This window comes from Ornithodoros turicata, chromosome 9 (assembly GCF_037126465.1).
Source record: "Ornithodoros turicata isolate Travis chromosome 9, ASM3712646v1, whole genome shotgun sequence".
Lineage (NCBI taxonomy): Eukaryota > Metazoa > Arthropoda > Arachnida > Ixodida > Argasidae > Ornithodoros > Ornithodoros turicata.
This window is the reverse complement of record NC_088209.1, coordinates 34,611,778-34,637,516: the sequence shown is the minus strand read 5'-3', so window position 1 is coordinate 34,637,516 and position 25,739 is coordinate 34,611,778. Positions and strand designations below refer to the sequence as shown.

Sequence of the window (25,739 nt, the reverse complement as noted above, 5' to 3'; positions counted from 1 at the left end):
TATCCTATGCGTTTTCATAGGAACTGTTGCTGTCGTCTGCTACGGTAACCGTGCGTCCGCTTCTGCGCATTCGAAATTCAAATTTCCATCGTCCAATCATGATGCAGATCTCGCGGGCCGATGAGTAGCGCCCCTAGCGGATCTTGCGGACGGATTGCTAATTGGGTTTGTCGATTATGCCATGGTCGCTATAATCTAGAAGGTCGTGGGACGGACGTCACCTCGCGTTCTGCTTTCTGTCGTCTGCTAGCGATAACAGCGCTGTCCGCTTGAATCTCGGGTGACAGCACGCTCTCCTGCTGAGATCCACAAAACGACAGCCAATGGTATTCGATAAACACGACGCTTACTTTTCACGAAAGAAAAAGAACAAAAAAGTAATACAGTCCCCCAAACGGCACACACGAAACAGCATTTCGCCAACCGCATACCGACGCATATAAACAATTCTCGCGGAACAAAAACCCTATATGTGATATCGAAGCAGGTAACGCAGCAAAACATGCGGCGAACAGAATTGACACCTGCCGGGCCAGAGCACGACTTCACGAAAAGCGTGCAGAGAGAAACAAACATCTACAGAATAAACAAATGGCCGACACTAAAATTACGGAACAGAGTGAGAGAGAGCGACTCGTGGTACACGACGGCACCTTCCTACACACTCCCGGCCCCATAAATAAGGTCCACGTTGACTGAAAAACGTACGATTCCGTTTAACCCAGTCGTAGCCAGATGTCACTGACCTTGTAGATAGTGGCAAGAAGCCAGATCTAAGTTGCGTATCAAGTGTGTATGTTAGTATCCCTTGGCAAGTTTGGAGTTTGGAGTTTTCTGGCGCAAGGATATCGACCCTTGGCAAGTACTTGGGAAGCCGTCCCAGCATGGTGTAAATCGTTAGCGCTCTTGACCGAAAAAAATAAATAAATAAATGAAATAAAATAGACAAAAAAATAAAGAAATTTTAAAAAAATGCCGGTTCGAGTCTCCTTAGTATCAGCCTTTTTTTTCTTTTTTATCGAAGACTACCTCACTTTGATATAACCCTCAGGTATTGGAGGCTTTATCGCGCGTTAAGCTTTTCGGCATAGGTGGTTTATTATCCTGGATCACGAATAATGAGAGAGGGGGTTATTATTACAGTTAGTACTTTATAAGTTATAACAGCTTAGCCGACGTGTGTCTCGAATTTTTGTCCACCGCACGTTAGCTTAGTAGACCCTGAACGCGTACAGTCCCGTCAGCATATGCGTCCGGAACTCTCTTTATCTCGCTGCCATATTTAAAAATCGACCACCCTGAATGAATACTCTTTCATCCATTACAGATGACGGAACGAGGAGTTTGCTGCAATCACACAAAACACCGTGGCTACATTTTCAACCATCTCAAACACGCATCGAAGAGCTACAGTTTCCTGGTGAAGCATCCGGTGATGCTTTACGCTTTCGTCCAATCTGAATAAAATCTGCCTGTGGAATGAAACGGTTATGAACAAGAGAGAATTGACAACGAACCAAGACTAATACCAACGAAACATCCCTATACTGTCTAACTGCACCATATGGCTAACTTGGCTCTGTCCTGTCAGCTGTCATGTCCTCATGCAGACATGACGAGGGCCGTATTCCAAATTACACGGCTCGGCGTGTATTTTAATCGCCAAGCGTTGACATCCTGACGAAAAGCAGTCCGAATCCGGAAGACGTTTCTAAAAAGCGCTCGGGCTTTCGTTCCGGAACGGAAGTGTGCGCTTTCTTTATGCGGCGAGACGAACAGTGTCGTGGTGGGTATTCCGGCGGAGTTCTTCCGGATATCCGAGAGAAAAAAAGAAAAGGCAACGCATTTAGACACAGCCCGCCCTTTCGTCGTGACTTCCTCTTGTTCCCCCCTTTGTCTTCGTCGTCTCCATGAGGCGAATGTCACCAAATTATGCACCCGTCCCCAACAATACCCTTCTATCTTGGTAGTCAACCTCGACACATGATTACGATTCCGCCAATCAGCCCCAAGCTGCGGTGGTGGCCCAGTTTTCCGCACAGAAACATATCATTGGCTTCATCGATTCTTGTTAGGTATTGACTCCTTCAAGCGAGGAGCACAATACACTTCAGAAGACAGCTAAGTTTTCTTTTTCTTGTTATTTTACTTTTAGCTTAAAATTTCATATCTGATACGCAAACATTAGCGGACGTCACATGACAAGAGAAGGTGTAAAAAAGCCACGCGCAGTAAATTTTTGATACGATATATGCGTGTGGCTTTAACGTCTATTTTGTTTACTTACCCTTACGGGTTACGCTCGCGGACGACACTTCCTTGTTGCTATGCCTCTGACCCGTCAAACGCAAACGCTTCAAGGTTGTTGCCACTAAGCATGCGAGACAATTTTTCCCATAACAAACACTAACCATGCTGCAATTAGCTTCATGCTACGAACCCAATTACATCGTCCGTCCTCGCCGATGGCTTCGCAGTTTCAAGCATCGCCACGAGAGACCAGCCAAGGGCCCAATGAGAGTGGGGGAGAGGTCGGGTCGACGCCCCCTGAGTGGAGTTCACTCAACAGAAGCGTGCGGGGCTCAACATAGCGTTGCCACACGCGCATGAGGCGCACGCCAACAGATCGCAAGGACGTTTCAGCGCAGAATCACTGCTGCATCAACATACTATTATGCATGGATCCACTCCTGGCCGTACATGATTAATTATCCAAACATCGCTGCTTTAAATTGTTGTTTGCATGGCTGCCAAGGTTCTTGTCATCAAGGTACATCATCAGTACCCCGCATGTTTATCTGCATGCTTTTGCAAGCTTCTTTTTTTTTTGTCACTTCCGCTTTTAACGAATTTCCGCTTATATCGAATTTTTCCTCTCTCTTCGTTATAACGAGGAGCGTAATGAATATACACTCTGTGGACGTGCAATTCCCTCCGGTGCTCCATTAACGATGATAACAACACGAAAATTATTCGATCACCGATGTTCTCTTGGTGTACAGTTCTGTGCCACGTACACCTACTGTTTTTTCCCACGTGTACTGCGTGAGAACAGTGGCCCTTTTGCGTCGTGGTTCTTTGAAACGTTATAGGACCACTAAGGTCGACTTACACCGCTCATTCCCATTCTGTACAAGTGACGGAGAGAACAATGCGATTAGGCGAAATCACTTGTGCCTGAACGACTAACAGGACTTCCCGCATTTTTAGACATCCCAACGTACCTGGGGGGGGGGGGGACCTGGTAGCCACGCCCCAGTTTCCGTTTTCCTGTCACCGTGCATAATACGTGTTTTTCCGCGCTCGTTGGGCTGTATTTGGCGCCTTGCATCCGCTATGAACGCGCAAGGGATCCTGGGATGTAGCCTCATATTATACTATAAATAGGGCATGTTCACGTAAACCTAAAATTACAAAAGCGAGTACAATTATCACTCGCGTTATGCCGCGGGATTTACAAGAGGGACTGATTTATCTGTAAGGAATTTACCTAAATGTCCAAATTTACGATGTACGAAGCTGAGAGAGTTAGAAAATAAGAATCATCCGGATATTCGATACGAATTATGTATAAGAAGCTCCGTAATTACACGCAATGTCATTATTTTACGGGACACAAGAGATCTGATTCACATTACGTGAAACAAATGTCTTCAGTTGTAAAGACAACGGTGAACACTCAAGGAACTCGATCTATGTGCACTGAATACACGTGACTGCTCCCCATGACTGAGTTTGCATTTACTTTGCGTTGTACTCGAACGCATCGGACAGCGCTCGACATTTCTAAATAGGCTGACGTGCACACACATGACAGCTTTTATTTTCGTTGTTTCAAAATTTCCGGATTTGACTGCCCGCTTCGTTACCTTTAATCACAATTTGGCCCCGTTATGAAAAGCTAAATAATAATAACTAATAATAACTTTATTTTTGTTAAGGTACCCAAAAACAACCACTAGGGTCTACTAAAGAAGGCTGGGTTATCCCACTCTACTTCCGCTAGCGTAGCAGACGATCCACAACAGCAGTAATAATAATAAAGAAGAAGAAGAAAAAAAAAAGGAGAGAGAGACCCCCTCCTAATTGAACAGGAGGCTGCCAGCTGGTGCGGAGGGTGCGCCTGCCTAAGCAAAACACACACAAATCCTCCACGAACGCACCAACAAATGAAAAACGGTATGTGGTTCAGGAGGAACCGCATCAGCCATGCGACACAAAACTTCTGCTTTGCTTCCGCCGGAAGCTTATTGTTACGGGGATCTCAAAACGGGTCTATATACGCTGTTCCACCACCAAGGCAGGAAGGCACTGAATATAAAATCTGGATGACTATCGTCAGATGCGGACGACATTTACATTGTGCAGGCACTGTGGTTTAACCGCCCTACTAAAAAAAAAAAGAGAGAGAGAAAAAGTAAAGGAAAAGAACCGTAAGCGCAAAAAGAGGCGCTACGGTCCAGCGTGCATACTCAGACATGACAGGCTTGCAGTTCAGAAATGATCCATAAAGTAAAACGAGCAAACGCAAACATGAACACCCATATTCACCAATGTCACTAAACTAATCGTTTAGTGAGTACCGTACGAATTTGCGCAGGACTCCGTGTTCATTCAAAGCAATCGGCAAAGCTAATCACTTCCACGAAACAAAACGGTTCATACGGCGCTCGATAAATGAAATCAATATGAGTAACTTCATGTCCCCATGGCGACCAAACACAGACAGTGACGATTCTCGCGTACTGACCAGTGCCAACCGCTTTCGTCTCGATCAAATGCAATGGACATGCACGCATATCTGTAGCAATATGTTTGACGAGTTTAACGAGAAAACATTACCGAGAAGTGATTAACAGAGGTCGTATTCCGTCCGACAGCTGAAACACGTATGTCCCGGGATAAAAAACAGCTGGCACCACTCAACTTTATACAGTTTCGTTAAACGCTGCTGCTTTGCTGCTAGCACGAAAAAAAAGCACGATTTTCCAGAAAAGTTTCGTAAGTACTAGAAGTACGAAATAGTGCGCAGGACAGCAAAGAGTCCGCGCACAGTATGGTATCACGCATGCCGCAAGTTTGTTGTCGCATAGCATTGTGCACATTTTGTGTGTCCCTCACAAAGTGAAAGGAAGTATTGCAGACCTTTCTGCGTTTCCTTTTTCTCGTTAGTCATGACTGTCGCAGAGAGCTGCATTTGCAAACACATCGGCACAGCGGTGCTGTCGAACAAGACGACAAGACACGAAAAAAAAAACCCACCATGTTTCGAAGTTCTGATATCCTCTGGCCTCAAATACAAGTCCTTGAGAACTCCAGGATGTTCAGTATAGGAAGAACATTTGGAAACACACAGGAGTCACCGAGAAATACTATTCATTCAGTAGGAAAGCGGGGGAATCGTACTCCGAAGCACAAACTTGAACTGCCGCCATTGCACTGCTGACAGGAAGTGAGCGCACGCACAAACAAACCGGAAACTCACGATAATGACGAGCGCCACAACACTAGTCGCTAAATTAATTCTGGAAGCGAATAGTGTATTTTATATACGTTTCTTTGTACACATTTCTTACCTCGATGCTAAATTTGAGATAGCGTAATCACGGCGTCTCCGTAGCAGACTTCGGGGACGACGTTAGCGCTATCTTTCGAAAGGCAAGAGAAACCTTATGCTTCTCGTGTTGCCCAAGTTGTGGCGCTTGTTGCTGCGAGTGCTAATGACGACATTTCGTCGATTTTGTCGCATCTGTCTGCATTTTCGCTTTTGTGTTTACATGATGGAAGTGAGATTTCTCGTGTGACTGGCGTGATCGCAAGGGAACTTAATCGTCATGTATCAAGACATGACATCAGATATGTCTCCGGAGAGGTACTGTTCTCGTATGTGCTTCATTTAGACGAACCTCAGTATTGTTGCAATGAAGACTCCAAATGAGAGTCATATTTCAGACGGGTGTTTTAGCGGTCGCATGAACATTCCATGTTGTATTTAACAGCAGGTAACGACACTTTTTGTATTGCAGCACAATGCTGGAGTGCAAGATCCAGAAAATGGAACTTGGAAAGTCTCAACATAGCTTAGTTGAACGTCCTCCGTACAGAAGTCAAGTCCACACTCAAAAAGCGTTCGAAACACTCAACATACTTAGGAAGTAAGTGGCAAGATCTCCAATGTGCATTGTCCATTGTCAGATCATCCTAACGACCTGATGATTTTGTGCTTTTTGCAGGCAAAGTCTACTATGCGACGTTACACTAGTCGCTGGCAGTACAGTGGTTTCTGCTCACAAAACTGTTTTGGCGTCCTGCAGCCCGTACTTCTACGCGATGTTTACTAGCTTTACTGAAAGTCGTGCCAGTAAGATTACTTTACAAGGCCTTGACGGCACAGCGCTGTCCTTGCTCATTGACTATGTCTACTCTGCGGAAATTCAAGTTACCGAAGAAAATGTACAGGTATGCATCTGTTTGTACACAGCAGTTATTGTGTTCGACAGGGCGCGCGTCCAAAAAGGATTTTCTTCTTTTCAGGTCCTCCTACCTGCTGCGAATCTCCTACAGCTAAATGACGTTCGAGATGCTTGCTGCGAATTTCTCCAAGCTCAACTGCACCCATCAAATTGCTTAGGCATCCGAGCTTTTGCAGATTTACACGGATGTCTTGATCTACTGACGCAGTGCGATTCTTATATTGAGCAGCATTTTGTGTGAGTTGTATGTCAAATTATGAACTTTGAAAAGCATTATAACAACAGTTCAAACACACAGGAAAAGATGCGTCTGAACTTTTCAGATGACGGACTCTCGTAACTACTCGAGCCTCCACTTTCTTAGTGATGTAGCATTTGATGGTAGTCATAGGATGCCAGTCAAATGTGTGACATTTCATGATGGCTTATATTAAACTGTGCACAATACAACTTTACGTCTCTCTTTGCTTTTTAACCCTACTGTACTTGTTCTGGGAAATGTTACTTTGTGAACTATAGCCTATTAATAACTTCAAAACCAATTCATTCTGTTTCTAGTGAAGTGACTGAAAATGAAGAATTCCTAGCCCTTTCTGCGAGTCAGGTCTCACGCTTGATTTCAAGTGACAGGCTCTCCGTTCCTTCAGAAGAACAGGTACGAAACCTTATTCTAAAAGCTATGATGCACTTGAGGCATACCTACGTTCTGCTTTCAATGGGTACATGCTCGCTACATTGCTCATGGTAGAGCTCGCTCAATTCACAGCTCATACAATCGTTTCCTGCAGGTGTTCGAAGCGGTGATGAACTGGGTGAACCATGACCTTCCAAATCGAGAGGAACAGCTGGGTTCCCTAATGGAACATGTCCGGCTGCCCCTGCTGTCCCAGGAGTACCTGGTGCAGCGAGTGGAAGAGGAACCATTGCTCAAGTCAAACCACCTCTGCAAGGACTTCCTCATTGAGGCTATGAAATACCACCTCTTGAAGGCAGAGCAGAAAATCTTGTACGAAACGCCACGGACCAAGCCACGGACACCTGTTGGAAGGCCAAAGGTGACTCGAAAGTCAGCGCCCTCTGTTTTTCGCAGCAGGTTCTAATCTGTCGTTACAGTACTTGACAAGAAATGCAGTGTTCTGGACCTTACAGTAAAATAGTAATGACACAGGACAGTATAGTATATAATAAAGTAAAACTTATACTTTGTTAGTAGCTTTCAGATGGGAGAAGTATCTTAAGTCTCTATGAAGTGTTAATTTCAGGATGCACTTTCCAGTAACCTAATGAAAGTGTGCTAGTGTGCTCGGTACTATAAACACTTTTTGTGTAACCTTTGTTTGTGTTTTTGTATGCTCAAATGAAATTTGATGCTGTCTCCCAGAGCGTCGAACCAAACCGGAACCGAAAACCGGAATTAACCGGTATTTTTAGCTAGCATGGAACAGGACAGATCTAAAAACTTCGACATTTGCCATACAAAGATGCTACGTAAAAAACATGTTCCACTTCCAGATGACGTGCTACCGCTATAATCTAGGCATATCGTTTTATTATTATCTTTTTTGGCAATTTAAAAGCATATCCTGGGGGTGGGGTGGGGGGACGTCGGGATTGGAGCGATCTAATAATAAATAATATACTGCCTGCCTAGACTGGCGGCATGTTGCTCGGAAAAGGGATCAAAGGGGGTCCCTGCAGGTCGAAAAACAAATAAATGCCTAAAAAATGTAATGTAAGAGATCTCGTATCATTTTTAGTGGCTACCTATAATTCTGTAGCATATTAGAACCTCAAACCGGTCCCGAACTGGTTTACAGCCTGTGAACCGGTTAATCGAACCGATATACGTGAACTCTGGAGCTGAACCGGAACTGAACCTTTATGGGCTAAACCCAAAACAAACCAAAAAACGTCTTGGTTCGATGCTCTGCCATCTCCCCTCAAATGTGGAGAAGCACTACACGTTTTCCCGGCGATTTTAATCCAAGTGCCAGCAAAATTAATCTGCATGCCATGCAAACATGGGGCATGGATTAATTTAGCTGGCACTTGGATTAAAATCGCCGGGAAAACCTGTAGTACTTTTAAGGGTCCCAAGTGTTTGTTGCAAACAATTTTTTTTCCCCTTTTCAAGATGCTTTTGGTAGTCGGAGGACAGGCTCCGAAGGCTATCCGCAGCGTCGAGTGCTACGACCTCAAGAAAGAACGCTGGTACCAGCTGGCAGAGCTTCCGACTCGACGGTGCCGCGCAGGACTGGCTGTCGTGGACGGATTAGTTTTTGCTGTTGGCGGATTTAACGGCTCCCTGCGTGTCCGAACTGTTGACGCTTACGATGCGGCTAGAGATCAGGTACTGCACAATGTGGTGACTGAACGTCGAAGATACAATTTCAGTCTTGGGGAAGCAACCATGAAAAGTAACGATCCATTGTAGCTAGCTATACGTATAAGTTGATTAATAAATAAAATTAAATAACTTAAATTAATTAATTTAATTAAATGATTAAATAAATATCTGTAGTGCAATTACAGGTTGCATGGAAATTATAGCTAAGGAACAGTTTGGAAGTTAGCAATGTTATAGAGCCTGAAATTTTTGGGAAATATTTTTTTTCTAAATTCGGGGGGTAAAAATTTGGTATATAAACGTGCGCTCTAGATTTGTGCGAATTCGGGTGGAAAAACTTCCAGTATGTTAAATCCGGGGAGAAATTGGGCTCAGTTGCTCAAACTAACTGTACTGGACAAGGGAGAACTGATGTTCTGAGGCTGGAACAACATAGAAGGGACAATCACATACAAGGCCTCAAGTTGCCTAAGAAATTACTGTACTGGTTATTACTAACTGTACTGGTTTGGTACAAATGGTGATGTAACTGCATTCGCTGCCAAACAAGTCAGTGTGCATTCCTATGGACGTCTCAGTGAGGGCCACTTGCCGGGTAAAAATCTGGTTTCACCCTAAAGAGGCAACCTTCAATTCGGGGTGCAAATTCGGGGAAGACTCGGGTTAAACCCCAAACTTCAGGCTCTATATGTGAGACATGTTTCATGTTCAATACTAATTGTTCCTGTGACCTAACTACCCTCACAGTTCTGTGATTGTGTGGCCATGTAGTAACGTGCACGTACGTGACAATCCACATGCGATATACATATACAACAAAGGCACATTTCCTTTTACTATGCATGTGCACAGTGGACGCAAGCCCCTAGCATGGAGGCTCGCAGAAGCACGCTGGGCGTAGCTGTCCTCAATGGGACTATCTACGCTGTCGGAGGTTTTGATGGGTCCACAGGCCTCAATAGTGCCGAGTGTTACGATCCCCGTGCCGAAGAATGGAAGACAGTAGCATCGATGAGCATTCGCCGAAGCTCCGTTGGCGTTGGAGTGCTCAGTGGTACGTGATGGCTTCGTGTTCTAGCTTGTTTTGTACAGACAAAAAACGTGTGCGCTTCCGTTGTGCAGGGTTGCTGTATGCAGTTGGGGGGTACGACGGTGCGTCACGACAGTGCCTCAGTTCGGTGGAGTGCTACAATCCTGTCACCGATACTTGGTCTCCTGTAGCTGAAATGTGTTCACGTCGAAGTGGGGCCGGCGTCGGGGTCCTCGACAGCGTGCTCTACGCAGTGGGCGGCCACGACGGACCTCTAGTCCGCAAGAGCGTGGAGTGCTACGATCCGGAGTCCAACTCTTGGTCGCAAGTTCCAGACATGACTCTTGCCCGTCGCAACGCCGGTGCGTTCATTTACCACCAGTAGTATTGATACGGTGTGCAGTAATTATTAATTTCGTAATTTCACGCTGCATTTACAGGCGTTATGGCCATGGACGGACTGCTTTACGTGGTGGGAGGCGACGACGGATCGTCTAACCTGGCCTCAGTCGAAGTTTACAATCCAAAAACGAGAGTGTGGAATATGCTACCGACGTTCATGACCATAGGCCGCAGCTATGCTGGTGTGGCCATTATTGACAAGCCCATTTAATTCTATCCAGTCCTCAATACCCCCACAGCACAGCTTTCTTTTACTACCATAATTTGACGACATGTACAGTTGCTGACCAATTTTTCGGACTTGTTAAAGACGAAGGAAAGAAATTGGTCAAAATTTTCAGTCAGAAGCAGGCGTTCAGTTTTCCTCCAAATACCTGATGCGCAATGGGTCCAAATATCTGTGTGCTGGCATTTGCTTAGCAGCATGTGTGTTGGCCAGGTGTCACAAAAGGTATCTTTTAGTTTCGTGTTACTACCATACATAATGAAAGGACTCAGTGACATCGCAGGGGGTTGTCTCAGTAGCAAATATCTATCTCTATATTGGATACAATAGGCTTTATAACCCATTTATCATACGTTTGTAAGGCAGCAGCCGAGAGTATGTGCTTGCTCCCCCTCCCCCTCATGCATGTGTTGCACATGTACATTTGATGTGATGTAGATAGCTTCATGGGCAATGATGTCCTCACTTGCAAGGTAATCTAAGAATCAAGCAATAGTGAACCAATACGCATAAAAAAATAATTGAGCAGTTCCTGAAAAAAAAAAAAGAGTTAAAAATATGGGACATGATAAAGATTCTGTGCACTACATAAGTTGGAACTAATGAACTTATAAAAATATTTTATTGCTGAACAAAACACATGAGTTGTGACTATTATTGCTTCTTTGGTGTACAACTACAAACCTGAATGCAAGTTTATTTACCATATGCTGCTTCATATAGGATGGCTAGCAATAATCAAGGATACCACATTCCAAAAATCCAACTATACATTTATTTTTTTGAATAACTAAGGTGTCTCGAATACCGAACTTCAGTGCCCCGCAAAAATTGATGACATTGTAATGTGCAGAGGATAGAACGAGGACAGTACTATGGGTTTCGTAGCAATGAAAGGTCAGCTGTTTCAACAGCTGAGTTGTGAATTAATGGCGTGCACAGCTGCCATTAGTGAGTGACTCAGTATGTCATTATCATATTTGAAGGTCAGTCATGCCACTGAACATTGAAGAGAACAAGGTTGTAGCATCTGGCATGTTACTACTAAAAATGATACTGTACAGAGTAAGGTATGTGATTAGTTTACGGTACATACTAAACAGGGTTTCTGAAGTCATTCTTTGTTGTGGCAGCGTATGTATTTCATATTTTCTTTTTCCTGTATCTGGGTGATATGTCCTGTCCACGTGTAGGTCATCTCTTGCTCTGATGTGTATGTGGGGTAAAAGTTGTACACTACTGCTTGGTATTTTGGCATTCATTACTCTTTGGAATCCAAGCCTGTGCAGACCAGTAGGTCGCATTTATCTGGGGCTTTCATATGTTTAATATCGTACAGGTTCCGTGATGTCGTAGTTTATTTCCATCGAGATTGGGACTGAGTATTCTCGCACCAGCCATCTACAGGTTTTCCCTGCAATTTTAATCCAAGTGCCAGCTAAATTAATCCACGTGCCATGCAAACTTTATGGGGCATGGATTAGTTCAGCTGGCACTTGGATTGAAATTGCCGGGAAAACCTGTAGATGCGTGGTAAACACAACACCTTGGCATATAACGTTTTGTAGACGTTAGTAACCTTTTGCGACATTTTAGAGATACTGTGTACAGTACATGGCACCTCTGACATGAGTACGTAATAAGGGCATATGGTTCCTCCTGTTGTGTTCAAGCAGATATTTCATTGCAGGAGAGCTTGAATCTCGTGGATCAAGCTGATGTAATTAAACTCTGCTATTAGCTGCTTCCTTTCAATATTGTACCACCAAGAAAACACAAATTGCCGATGTTGTACATGTACACTACCGTGATGTGAACAAAGCGTGTGTGCTTGCATGCTCTGTCATTTACTTCCTCGCAAAGGAACATAACCTGTGCCACAGAACGACTGCCTGTAACAACAAGTGGTATGACGTGTTGGTGCTTCTCATGTATTACAAGAGCAAGAACCATATCAGAATTCAGCGCCTTGCTGAATTTTTCATCTATCTCGCCATTCACACATTCCTGTGTGAATTCCTGCGTGTGTGTGTTTTTGCCTGTGTTAATAAGTCAGAGCCATTCCAGCTGAAATGTGTTATAGTTGCAAAGACCACCATTACTCGAACATCTTGTTATGCCAGTGACATCATGTGTAGCAGCTCGTAATTTTGTGTATCAATGCAACACTGCAAAGCTTGCCAAGTGCTGGATGTGTTCCTTTCAGCTCAATTAGTGTTCTTGTTATGTATATTTCCTGCTGCTCCTGCCAATATTGTAAATACCTGTATGTGAGATCTCAAACAATGATGAAAGGGGAAGTTAGGCAGCTTTGGAATTGTTTGGGAATAAAGGTTTCTCTTTGGCAAATAGATTCTGTGTATGTACGGATACACACAAGTATTATCTGCACTACAGTACGACAAAATATGCAAAATGTTCATATGTACTCGGATATCTATTAACCATCGTTAAGTTTAAGTCAGCACACTAAACCCCACCTACAGCTACAATGCAACAAGGTTGTGTTCAAAATATAAACATTTATTAGCTTTTTTTTAATTATGTATATATGTACAGAAAATATATGTACAAATCTAGTATGTACAAAGAAGTGACATCTACCTGCGTTCTGCAATATGCAGATGCCTCTGAAATTTAAAATTATTCTGCATACTTTATTCCATATTTACAAACCATGGAAGAGCTCCGTTTGCAAAAACGCAGCCGATATTTCATCTCCCATTGCTCCTTTGCGGCGACGGCATGGCAAAGCTTCTCCTGCGACGGTCCCACGTTCTTGCCTGGCAGAAATGTCGACGGCATTCAAATATTTTTTAGACATGATACAGCACGGCATAATTCAACCAGCACACAAACATGGCACACAGCTTTGAATGGGCAGTGAACTGGCTAAGATACTCAATCATGTCAAGCATATGTCAAACCATAAATAGAAATGACATGAAACGTCCAAATACTTGCTTTTTCTGACACAGCTACAAAGTGGTTGCACAAGTACAACGAGTGACTAGAAAATTAATCCCTGATGAAGTGCCAAAACCAAAAATAGTGCAACAAGCATTTTCAAATGAACACGTACTACAGGAATGCACTTAGAGTATTGCTTAAGGAAGAATCACCTGCTCATAACTCTATGGAAAGCGTGCTTGGCTATTAATAGTCCAAACGTTTGCAGGCCCGAAGCCAGGTTAGCACGGTCTCGTGTACCCGAATGGGACAATTCTATGATTTTGACTCATAATTCATAGTTGTGTTCAAGGGACACTTTGTCAGTAGGACAAAAATTTGCATGACATGAAAAGGCTATCAAAATTCTCCCAGTGATATCTGTTCAACTGACTGGCCCACACCTGCAGTTGTTTAAACAATGAGCATGAAGGGGCATGTCCCATGGAGTTATGTGAAAGTGATTCTGCCTTAAGTGTATCTGACAACAGTGTATGAACACTGACAATTATATGGTCTTAGAATGATCTTCAATTACAGCTACTGCACTGCTTGATTTAAACTACAGCAATTATCCATACCTATATTAACGCATTACAAATGTATGAATGTGTGCCGAATACAGTAAATTCATGATGTCCAATGTATTGCGAGTGACATTTAACTGAAGTGCATCTGTTGCAGCTACGATTGTGTCTTGCGCTTTACCAGAGAGTAGAACGATTCCTACGAAGTACAGTTTTAATTTTACTGGAATACGATTACAACCGAGATAAAAAAACAAAACCTCCTCTTTTACTCGGTAGGAGATGGCGTTATTCGTTCTCTGTTGGTAAATTCTTACAGTTGCGAACACAACAAAAACTGTCATACTAAAAAAAAAAGTCCAAAAATGAACACTTCGGTAACAGTGCTTGGACTTGCTTGATTCATATATGTGCCTACTTAACACATTGCGAAAGAAAACTCAAGGTTCGCGTTACTCTAAAACGAAGTGTCATCAACCTGTGAGACATCTATAGCGTCCTAAAACAAAAGCGTAATCGTAAAAAAAGGTACACAAAGGTAACGTTGATGGTTGAGATAGAAAAGGTCTAGCCTAAAATATTCAATTCAATGAAAGAGCTTCCCAGAAAGAAAATGGGAGTTGCATGGGAATTCATGTTGAGTAAGAGGGATGCATGAATGCCCATAGCTTGTCTATCGACCTCATGGCAGTACTACTCCAATGGTTCCCGCAGTAGTTATACTGGGAGTCGAGGCATATTTAAGGATCAAGGATAATTTATTGACACAGAAAGAAAACATGTTAATTGGGACTGTTAGGGCAAGCCCTGTAATGATTAAGACTGTCTCATTTATTAATGCAAGGTCTTCCTTACGGTAGTGCTGTGCACACATATGGATGAATAAAAATGCGGGTGAAGTGATGGGAAGCAACGCACTTTCCTGCAGCATTCATCGTTCTGTGTTCCTGGATTCATGCAAAAAGTCTCTGCAGTAATCGCAGAAAAGAAAAGAAAAAGAAATCGATTTCAGCACATTTTTGGAAAGTTACCCGTATGGTTCCAGCTTTTTGTATTACCGTAATTTCCAGCATATAACACGTGTGTTACACAGCAAAATTTGGCATCGGGGGGGTCCCTCCTGCGCGCTATACGGTGGTGCATGTTACACCTGGTATCTTCTACCGTTGCAGCAAGCTTTGATTCATAGGTTGCTGCTTTCAACGCAGTCAAGAACACCAGCACCTTGTCAGCAAGGTATAAGGTGCTTAGGCACGCATTCTTCCGCGATGTTGTGCCGTGTGCCGGGACTTTGGTGCCCAATAAGCCGTGGCGTAGCTCATGATCATACTTGTCTTACAGCGTAGAGCCACAAACAGTGGCGTCACTAGGGTATGCGTCACCCCCACCCCACGCCCAATAATGGGTCCCTTTTCCATACCAGGCGATCCATGATAAATAACAGTATCGTACTACATGCAGAAAAAAATTAAAAAATCACATGGTCGCCATGGGCGCATCTCCTGTTTTGGCGTCATCGCGCCACTGATAAAAGGAGGAAGCGGCGGTACTGGTGCGATGTGTCACCCCATTCTGTCGCGTCACACGGTCCATCTCTCGCACCACCCTAGTGACACCCCTGGCCACAGACTAATATGTGATAATAATTTAGCTCAACTTCACACTTCCTTGTTTTCTGTACATTAGCACAAGACAGGCTGAGCGTGTACGAATTATATGCAGTACTTTTATTCTAAGTCTGTTTTCGCGGACCAACCAAAAATTTTCAGCGCACTATCGGTCAGAAATTGCATAATAATAATAATAATAAATGCATATAAGCATCAATAATCCAGTTCAGACAAAGCTTCGGCCTTGAAGCAAGTTTTTGCATTTCAACACCATGTTAAATTCCAATCTGCACATAAATGCATATGTTGAAGTGCCACATAATTATGTAAGTTCAAACAAATGCATATCTCATTTATCCACTAAAGTTCTATGTTACTATGAACATGTGCGAGATGTTCATACTAGTCAACAAAACTGACTCTAATACACAGCCATAAAATTATCTTAAATCAAAACTTCAAGGAAGTCAATAACCTCACTTATTTCTTTCATTTCACCTTCACCAGCTTCACCAATGTGATCACATTCTGAAGTTTCAAAGGGTTTCGAAGGCTCTGCGGAAACCATGTAGTACTGCGTACTTATTTGAATGAAATGCACCAGGTGCTGCACAAGTAAAAGGAATATTAAAAACAAATTGAATGAACTAATGTTGCAAAGCAAAAATGCATGCATCATGTAGGGCATGACCCATTCATCGGAAGCTCTTAAATTGAAAGGAATGGCGCTCATAAAAGCATCTCCCAAGACATGATACTAAAAACCGACTAAAAGCCGAGGCAACTCCACACAAAAGTGTCGTCCTCCTAGCGTTAAAATCTCTCGTCAAGACGCATAAACTACTGCATCAGTTACAGAGGCGTTTCAAAAGCACTTTGCAAGAGACAAACGTTAAACCATATTTAATTGGGGAGCTGCCATAAGATATGGCTGCGAGAGATCCCTTGCCAGAAATACATCACAGCATTGACTGGCATGTCTCCAAAATTAGCTGATTCACAAGACTACTGCGACTTGCACTACTCAACACAACGCACAATCATGTGACATGCACGTTGAGGTGTGACAAAACATGAGGAACTTCCAACGGCCACAGTAACAGTGCACACTTTTTTTTTTGTCGAACTGACTGAAAAAAAAAAAAAAAAGTCCTACGTTCCCAAATACATCTATTCCACACTGTACACTTCAACAGCAGGTTGTAACAGGATGTATGTGCATGGGCAATACTTCAAAATGACAACACATAGAGAGAAGAAAGAGACACGCTAAGCTAACACTCTCAATAGGGGTTAGAAAAAAATTTGGCAGAAAAAAAAAAACAGAAAACAAAAAGCTAACGTTGCATTTTATGCCTAGAGCCATTCTTCAATTTTGAGTAACGCGTAATCATGACAGCCGCAGCAACGACTAGGCACAGCTGAACAGAATTTGGATGCGAAAGCTCAAAGTAAATACCCCGGTACAGACACTAAAACTTTACGATAACCTCACAGTGATAAGCTCCCTGGCTACGCGTAGCACAAAAATTTTGAATGCAAGGGAGTTGTGTGCTTCGCTCCGAACACTGCAACAGTCTTTTTACACCAACAAGCTGCATCACTGAAACAGGACAAGCCCATCTGACAAGGGGACATAACCAAAATAAAAAATAAAAAATAAAAAATTCTCAGCTCTATGTCGTGCGCTGTAACCACACTGGTCAATTCAGAAGCTTCTGCAAACGTCTACAAAAACGTCTGCGTAATGACAAAGTACACACTCTCGACATGTGAAGCAAGCAGGCACTTATTACACTTTCGACAGGGAGAGACATGTCGTGTCTCTCCTGAGTTCAAAGACGAAAAAAAAAGAAAGAAATGCAAGACACACTCCAGCAAACGGTGTCTCTTAGTCACACAAGCGTTCGATTCATACTCTTATCACATAAAAGAGTCACACAGTCTGTCATGTTGCACTTTTTAAGTACCTCTTATCCTTGACACAACCTGCTGCAGAAAAGAGACGTTAAACATCCACACAGCACTCAGCGCTACGGTAGTATGCTACATTTTATGAGCTGGCAGTGGTACACGAAATGAATGTGAAGCTCAAAAGGCGAGCAAAAGGGATTAAAAGAAGGGCAAAAAACAGGTGCTGTAGAGGGGCACCGGAGCTGCAAAAAATATTGCGTAAAATTCTTACGCGGCATCCCACCGTAACGTTATCACAGGGCGGCTCTTATGCTTTAACTCTTGCAATGAATCGTGTGTAGAACTACGTGCTAACAACTTCCGGAACAAATGAGTGCTTCGCACTTCAAAGTGGCGTACTGTTAGCGTTCCACATGGCAATCGTATCGTAATCATTAAAGTGAAGTCGTTTGTTTCCAAGTGTAAACCACACCCACGACCGCTCGTGTAAACTCGAGCAAAAACGGGCGTGTCCGCCAACTGTATCAAATGCATACCTCCACTACAGATTTCCATATCCTTTTGCAATCTCAAGAAAGACTTAAATATCTTCTTTATGCAACAGGATGCAGCACGAGTTGCAAGGATGAATTTGGTAGCATTGTACGCTAGTGCCAAATAAATGTACTGCCACAGGTGCTGCAGATCAAAAACGTACGACACAGAGGAGGATCCTGCATGCTGCTCGGACAGCACCGAAGAACGAGTAGAGAACAATCTCGCGTTGTATGTTTTGCTTCATCGGTCCAAATCACTCTAGGTTCCCACTGACGGGGCGAATGAAACCTCATATCACTCCAGTAAGATTCTCAGAAGGGAGCCACAGCCCCTTTAAATGACTGTGTAATACTTTGACCATAATGCCTGAACACAATAGCTGACTGATTTTCCGGACCCGACAGCAGCCGGAAAAGAGCCCGAATAACATGGCGGTCCAAAAGACCTGAAGAATTCAACATCATTTCGCCACGGCTGCACCACAGAAGTCTATAGTATGTGCGCTGCTGTGTCATGTCTATCCTTTTGCATTTGTGCGAGCGTTATAGATTTGTCTAACATATTTGACAATAGTAACAACACGTTCACCATGCCTGTGGTCAACGGTTGTGGACAGTTCTGGACAGTCAGGGCGAGCGTCTGCAGAGTCTGTCTCACTTTCCGACTGCACAATTTACCAAACAGACGTGCCTATTGTCGAAAGCTGATGACTAGCAACAGCTTGCACAAACAAACTCGGGAGAGCGTCATGACTCCCCAGAGTACTGACGCGCCAGCACCGAAAGCCACTGTGGCGCCGTGGAGTCACCTAGAGGTATGGTTCAGAAGTTTTAGAGCAGTTCCGCCTAGGATTCCAATGACCAATCCAATCCAAGTGCACAATGCAAAATGGCAGTTTCGAAGTTGCCACTGCAGCGCCAAAAATAGTGATGCTGGTGCTTCTCCACAAGTGTTTTGGCACGGAAAATCGAGCCTTTAGACTTCGATCTGTCCGGGAAAAGTAGTAACAGGTCACCGTTCCCTGTGGGAGTCCAAAGTATCGAACGAGTTCGAATAATCGGCGTCTGAAAAATCAGTTGGCTAATGTACTAGCTCCCTCCGTATAGGGTGAAGGCAACCGTGTCGTCTGCTACAATATCCAAGATCTTGAAGCCCACACCCAGCGCACACTGCACGGACAAACATGTAGCTATACGCTACACTTTCGAACTGATTAAACAAACAGCAGAGGTGGTTTGCTTCAAAATGGTCGTGTTTGCTTCAGCAGAGGCTGACTCCAACTTACTGAGAGGAAGCTAGTGTTCAGGCATCCTAACTTTGATGAGTTCAATGCAATCCTGGTGTGTTATCAGTGAAGCTACATCTGGAAACATTTGGCAAGACTTGATATGAACCAGTGAGCAGGTTCACTCCACGTTCACAGTCAAAAATGTCCGAAGGAATTGCACTAAACAGTAAAACCTTGCAAGTCTCCCACACACAGCAATGCACCTAACAAATGCATTGAAGGAAAACATACGACAGTGCGATACTGACGCTTTGACTGTGAATCGACGAACTGCCGTGCACACGCAACAATAAAGATGTGCGTATATAACACCCAACATGCATAACCTTTCTCTCGGCCATTGCGGGAAGATATGTTTGGAATGCCACAAAAATGGCGGGTTTTACCTGTGACCCAGGTCAAGCGCTCTCAGGACGAGCCTGCCGGTTCGCGCTTGCGACGGCTGTGCCGCTGTCTGTCCTTGCGTCTGAGCAGAGGCTCCAAAGAGGTAGAAGATGACTTGGCTCGCTTGCTGCTGCTGGTCTCTTTTGACAAACCCTTCCTCTTGCGCAGCACACAAGGGGGCGACACTTGACCGAGGCGAAGATGGACGGGCACCTTCTTACGATCGCCGTCACCAATGTACAAGGGCTCTTGGCCTGAAGAATTATGGAAGGTAAAGCGCTGATCAGAAGGGGGCTGTAAACTGCCATTATGGCATTTTTATGCCGTTATGCGAAATTGCGGTCCCCGTGTGCTTTATATCGAGGTTCGACTACATGGTTAGAACAGGCATTCCAGCTGGGACCGGAAAATAATTTGTATAACCCGTGACTGCATCATCGAGATGCAACCCAATTTTACATCTCTTAATATAAAACCAGATTCCCCCCTTCCCTACCCAAGGTTGTTCGACATACATACAACCCGAAAACACAAGGATCTAGCTGCCTTGTGCTTGCATACGAAACAGATCTCATGACATGCGTTCCACAATATGCTGCAGTACAACAGCAAGTCCTTACATGACATGCTAGTTCTCAGAGGAGTGATATTGTATAAGCAATGTCAACCTACAGCAAATCAAGCTGCACCAAATAAGCTCATGCTAGAGTTGTTTGTGGATAGAACAATATGTGCTCTGGTGGGACCCTTTGAGTTTTTCTGGTAGCAATTCTCTCGCAGAAGTACATAAAATGCAGTACACAAGTGACATCTTGAGAGTGACACACAAGTACCACGACCGCTGTAAAAGGCATGCGCGACGGAACAACTCACCATCCTCAATGATCTCCACAGTCCTGCCCTGCGACCTCCGTTTTCGCCTTCCTTCATCCACCAGAACAACGTCCCTGTGGGTATCGTCGCCCGTCACCCTCACCACACTCAACACCGACCTCAACACAGGCGGAGGACTCTTCTCGGGCGAACACTTGTCCCTCTCCCATCCTTTGTCCCGACTGCCTGTATCACCCTTGTAGGTATCACAGTTTTCACCTTTCGATCCTTTCAAGAGCACTATCTTTCGGCTCACTGGTTGAATAGGAACATTAGATTCAAACTTTCGCCTTCGTGCTTCCAGCCTGTCGATGGCATCCTGTTTTGGCGACAGGTCTGCCCTTGTGCTGCTCGGCGGCTTGTCCCTCCGCTCTGGGTGCGACCTGTCGGTCTTGGCATCTTTCTGTGAATCTGACTTGCACCTTTTCGGCGAGTCAGCTGGCGTTTCGGCACAGACCACGGAAGCAGGATCGGTTTCTGTATTGTCCGCACGCAAATTACACGTCTTCTCTTGGTCTTCAGGAGGAACCACGTTAGGCACAGGGGAGGGCGTCAGACGAGAGTCAGTGTTGTTGCAAGAATTCACAATGGGTTCTGCGTGGCTGTCGTCTTGGCTTGGCTCGGCACCGGTAGCATCGTTGGCTTCAGCCTCCTTCAGCTCACAGTCATTGGATGTGTGGGAGGAAGGTGATGCAGAGCGAAGGAAGTCGTCATCACCACTGTCCTCACTGTCGCTGCTGCTCGATTCAAAGTGGCTGAACTTTCCAGACACTGAAAGCAGTTTAGATTGTGTGAAATACGCTACTGCGCTTTAAGTACTACTGACACTAGTGCTAATAAACAGAAAATCCTGATCGTGGGACAGTCCTGCGTTAATGCCTCTCGTAGGCTAACACAATGATCAAATCATATAATGCTATTACGCAAGCTATATTTGTGGTTCATTCATTACGTAGCACTTCCGTAAAAACAGTTATGTTCCCGTTATTGCCTCCGAGAGAACAGCAAAAAGAACTAGGGTTTTGAGGAAGAATGTCTTTCACCATACACATCACAGCGTAACATAGCGCTGACGCTGCCACTAGATTAATATACGTTACTAAAGTTTGACAAACTTCATTCTGCGCAGTATTTCAATTACGGCGGCCCCAGTGAACCCAGGTATCACAATAGTCAAAGGTTGCCAACAGCACTGTGTCACAAATTTGCATGGAGAAATAAAGGTGAAGAAGGAAAAATGTTCCACTCCTTGCATTCCACAACTGGTACCTCAGGTACCCAACTCAATCGACGAGCCCGGTGGCAACAATACTTGCAAAATCATGTGTTGTGATCTCTTCTACGTGAGCAACAGCAGTAGCGACAACACTGCTATGCCACAGCTGCAGCAATTTGTATCATGCGAAGCGAACTCACCTCTTCTCCTGGCTGTTGCAGTCTGTGGGGAGGATGACTCGTCGCTTGGGGGAGGACACCACCTGTGCTGAGGCAGGAGCAATTTGACTTCGTCCGCACATTTTTGGGGGTCTGTACTGCCGTACGAATTTGTCTTGGCACACTGCACTTGCTCCCCTTCCAGAGGCACAGGCTGTATCACTATTAGGTTGGGACGGGCATGCTGGTTCCAGGGAAACTGTGAGCAAGTACAGACACACGGGGACACCAATAATGTGAAGTAGGTATATTGCACACGAGCTCCATCAAAGTCAAAATATAATGCAAAGAATTACTGCAGTGTCTTCCGACCAGCAGTAATAAGAAATGAGGGGACCCGAGCTGACTGAAGGTACAGACGTCTCCGAAATTCAAGACATACATTATGCAGCATATGGGCAACCAAACTTAAGACGTATATACCTTTCCAGTTCCTGTACTCCGTTTGGCGTGTTGAAAACGGCTGTAGCTTTGGGAGACAGTGGCTGTTTCGGCGGGGGCTTGCGATTCCTGTGGGAACCCAATGTGCCGCATGAACAGCACTGTAACCAGTTTTATTTTTACGTAAACTTACCGCTTTTCGTTTAGCTTTCATAGACATCAAAGCAACTGAACGCAATGTCTCCAAATCATCGTCATCTTCATCGATTGCGGAGTTCACCGCGGAATTTGCAGATTCCAATGACCTGAGGCCTGATGTCTGAAATAACCCAGCAGGAAATTGTCGAGCTCACAGGGAGAGAGTTTAAAGCATCGCATGCCCTTGACGACAATGGGCACATACACCAAAATAAAAGTGCACAGGTCTGTGTTCTTGGAAGTGTACGACCTAAAACGTGCATTGTTCAAAAATAGATAAATATGCTTCACATGACAAAATCTAAGGAGGGCAAACAAAATGGCGTGCAATGTTGTGCCCCAAACTTCCTTTTGCACCACCATAGGCACAACAAAGACACCTGCTACGTAATTCGCACGCGTTGTGAGAAGTTTTAAAAAGAATGTTAAGACATTTAGTACGCGATATTTAGTGCGGAAGCCTCTTAGTAGCCGTATGTGCTCACAACGTACCTCAGCCACGGCCGCCATGATATTGCGTTGAGTCTACCCACAATCCCAAGCGCTGTGTATTGAAATGAAAAACATACAAAAAAAAGAAGACTAAAAAAAAACATCCCATTGTTTCCAGACTTGGCGATGCGATGAACGGTTATTCGAGTGGGTTATTCACCATGTTATTAACACACTTTTCTTCTGTTTAATTGCTTATCTATCGATTTATTATTATATGTAGCAAAGCTCTTCTCCATTTTAATGTTCTGAAACTCCATAGAACCATGCATAGAAATCATCGCCAACCACTGCCGAAAATGGCGCTGAGCTTTGTAGCTTTATTTTTACTTTCTTAACAGGCTAGGTGGCGTATGCTACCGCCCGATGCAAAGGGAAGGCCGTTATCCATTCATCGCAGAGCCTGGATAGTCGTAAAATTGTTGCGAATGTTGTTCATTTCAGTTTATTCGGAACATATATTCAAAAACAACATTCGTGAAAGTGAGATTTCATCACTTTGCGCATGAAAAAACAAACAAATAAAAAACAGTCGCACTGTCGAAAAAATCCATTAGCTTCCAAAGCTTCACGGTTTGAAATTCCCGGGCAGCGACAGATGCGCAACTGCGCAACGTGCCGAGACATGCGAGCGGAAGCTCATGTGGCCCATTCTCTCCCACACTACGGAATGACCAAACCAAAACCACAAGCGTCCATGTGGTGGACTGCCAGAGATTTAGAGCGCACTGAGTAACTCCACACACACGCATGCAAGCTAAAGCACACAAACATACACTTCAATTCAGCTTTGCACATGACACTGGCAAGAAATACTGTTTATCATACTATATCAAACAACTCGGGGGGGGGGGGGGGGGGGGTGCTGACACCAGGATTTGAACCTAGACCCTCCTGGTTTCCAGTCACAGATGATTCTGGGCATTGGAGGCTTACGCGTAAGTAGCCTGCCTCAGCTAATTCTTTTCATCCACTACTTTCCTATGCCCATGTAAAATAACGGTAAGTTTCGGACATGGCCCACAACCACAAACCCTCACACCCATAAAATATCTGATACTGTAATGAAACATCTTGGAGTCTGCAATATTCCCAAACCGAGAAACTTTATTAAACAGACTCTAATGTAAATATGTTATGTGCAAGCCCTCTTGCGGAGAGCTTCCTGCATGAAGGCATCAGGATCAGGGATTTCCGACAACAGGCCTGTAAGATACAAGTTTTATGTCGTCACTACCATCCTCAATTGACAATCATTTGTAGTGTAGTTACTCACCCATGACATCACAGTACTCTGCAAATGACTGACAGGGTAGAAGTTGTTCTTCAAAGTGCCTCAGCAACTTGTCTCCCAGCTCCAACATTGGCTGATCATTGTGGCGGATGTACTCAGCCAAAGCTGTGGGCCAGGACTCGTCACTGATGCAGGATACCCTCTGGATAAATCATTCAACCACATAAATCTAGATCTCTTAGGAATTTACCAACAGAGTAGACAAGCAGGACTTGTTCAATTTTTGCGATTACACTGTATTCCTGTGAAGAATTACTCCCCACGGTTTTCGGGAGATCTCACAGTTTGAGGGCACACTTGCCTGGTCAAATGTTCTCGCTTGTAACTTCAAATAACAAATAACTAAAATAATAAATAAATAAAAAACTTCAAATTGCCATTCAAAGTGCCATTGACGTGAAGCTTGAACAGCCAAAATGCCATCATCAACTGTGTTCTTCACAGAAACGGTGCATGAAAAACGTCAGCATTGGTCCCGCAAATTTCCAGATTAATTTCTAGGGTATATGTGACATATGGGGTGTACAGGTCTTGTGGTACAAGAAAAAGCCATGATCAGTGCACGTGAACCCCTTCAAGCTCGTCCACAACTAGGCCCCCACAAGTAGCGCACACAGTCGTACATACCTTGAACATTATATTATAGAGGCCGTCGACCATAGAAAGGAACAGGAGATATGGCTTGTAGACCGAAAAATCTTTCATTTCTATGTCAGCCAGTGTGGATGTTGAAGATCCTTGGATGCATAAGTGCCGAGCTTGAGCCAGCACAATCATTCGCTGTAGAAGTGCTGTTCGCCGAAGCACCCACTTTGCTGGAGACCATACAGCGAGAGCCATCGTCGTCCAGTAGCAAGGACCTTCACTCTACAAAGAAAACAAGTACAAAATACAGAGAACTGCCTCAGGAGAGTGAGTGCAATATACATAAGGCCCTGTGTTTGAGGGTAAAAACTGGCAAAACCCCTTTTTGCCTCCGATTTGCATGATCATCACTTAGCGGGCAAAACCCGAAAATGAACTTAGAAGAAAATTGCCGATTCAGCCATCAATACAGGCACTTGAGAACGCTATGCACTGGACATTCAGCACAGCTGTTCCGCATCTTCTGTCAATCTAAGCCGCTAGAAACATTCCTTTTTTTTATTTTATACCCAAAAATCTGCTTTTCCACCCAATCTCACCCAATTTGACCATGTTTTACGGCTCCCGAAATAAAATCAATTTTTCTTCCCAGAATTTTAAGAACATAAAACCCGAAAGCACAGGGCCCTAAATATACAACAACAGAGCACCCACTATTTAAAATAACATGTCAGCTATGTCATGCCACGAGCAACGTGGCATGGCATAGATGACCGCCTGGTCAGTGGCATGAAG

At 44.2% G+C, this 25,739-nt stretch overlaps 4 protein-coding genes across 7 annotated transcripts in view; 1 reads left to right on the top strand and 3 right to left on the bottom strand.

The window, feature by feature from the left end:
• Positions 1-5,457, bottom strand: part of LOC135368730 (uncharacterized) — a 103,086-nt gene extending 97,629 nt beyond the window's left edge. For both annotated transcript variants that reach the window (XM_064602205.1, XM_064602206.1), the window contains exon 1: positions 5,263-5,457. Coding sequence is in view for 1 of the 2 variants with exons in the window: in XM_064602206.1 (XP_064458276.1) it covers positions 5,263-5,265 (3 nt within the window). In the remaining variant the exon portion in view is untranslated. The remainder of the gene's footprint in view (positions 1-5,262) is intronic.
• Positions 5,458-5,696: 239 nt separating this feature from the next.
• Positions 5,697-12,827, top strand: LOC135368729 (kelch-like protein 2). Its single transcript, XM_064602200.1, has 10 exons — positions 5,697-5,872; positions 6,027-6,155; positions 6,234-6,459; positions 6,535-6,710; positions 7,032-7,128; positions 7,262-7,528; positions 8,608-8,823; positions 9,673-9,874; positions 9,943-10,212; positions 10,291-12,827. Exons 1-10 carry the CDS (start codon positions 5,835-5,837, stop codon positions 10,461-10,463), a joined length of 1,794 nt encoding a protein of 597 aa, XP_064458270.1. The 5' UTR covers positions 5,697-5,834; the 3' UTR covers positions 10,464-12,827.
• Positions 12,828-13,087: 260 nt separating this feature from the next.
• LOC135368728 (uncharacterized) lies at positions 13,088-23,149 on the bottom strand. 3 transcript variants are annotated; one of them, XM_064602197.1, is made up of 7 exons: positions 23,066-23,149; positions 22,569-22,694; positions 22,418-22,504; positions 21,977-22,193; positions 20,561-21,331; positions 19,690-19,941; positions 13,088-17,556 (listed from the first exon to the last, which is right to left on the bottom strand). In XM_064602197.1, exons 1-6 carry the CDS (start codon positions 23,081-23,083, stop codon positions 19,712-19,714), a joined length of 1,449 nt encoding a protein of 482 aa, XP_064458267.1. In that variant the 5' UTR covers positions 23,084-23,149; the 3' UTR covers positions 13,088-17,556; positions 19,690-19,711. The 3 variants fall into 3 exon arrangements, with proteins under 3 accessions (XP_064458267.1, XP_064458268.1, XP_064458269.1); XM_064602198.1 differs by having other exon boundaries at positions 13,088-17,553; XM_064602199.1 differs by having other exon boundaries at positions 13,088-13,261.
• A 1,003-nt stretch (positions 23,150-24,152) lies between these two features.
• LOC135368723 (E3 ubiquitin-protein ligase UBR4-like) overlaps positions 24,153-25,739 on the bottom strand; it is a 62,559-nt gene continuing 60,972 nt past the window's right edge. Inside the window, exons 81-83 of the mRNA XM_064602190.1 lie at positions 24,987-25,226; positions 24,342-24,501; positions 24,153-24,271 (exon numbers count right to left, since the gene is read on the bottom strand). Of these exons, the coding sequence (XP_064458260.1) occupies positions 24,201-24,271; positions 24,342-24,501; positions 24,987-25,226 (471 nt within the window). The 3' untranslated portion in view covers positions 24,153-24,200. The remainder of the gene's footprint in view (positions 24,272-24,341; positions 24,502-24,986; positions 25,227-25,739) is intronic.

Bases quoted from the DNA above. Each gene is read 5' to 3' on its own strand.
- LOC135368729 (XM_064602200.1), top strand. From the start codon at position 5,835: ATGTATCAAGACATGACATCAGATATGTCTCCGGAGAG. The intron at 5,873-6,026 runs GTACTGTTCTCG...TTTGTATTGCAG, and splicing joins TCAGATATGTCTCCGGAGAG to CACAATGCTGGAGTGCAAGA. The intron at 6,460-6,534 runs GTATGCATCTGT...TCTTCTTTTCAG, and splicing joins TTACCGAAGAAAATGTACAG to GTCCTCCTACCTGCTGCGAA.
- LOC135368728 (XM_064602197.1), bottom strand. The intron at 22,194-22,417 runs GTATATACGTCT...ACTTGCTCACAG, and splicing joins GGAGTACAGGAACTGGAAAG to TTTCCCTGGAACCAGCATGC. The intron at 21,332-21,976 runs GTGAGTTCGCTT...AACTGCTTTCAG, and splicing joins TGCAACAGCCAGGAGAAGAG to TGTCTGGAAAGTTCAGCCAC.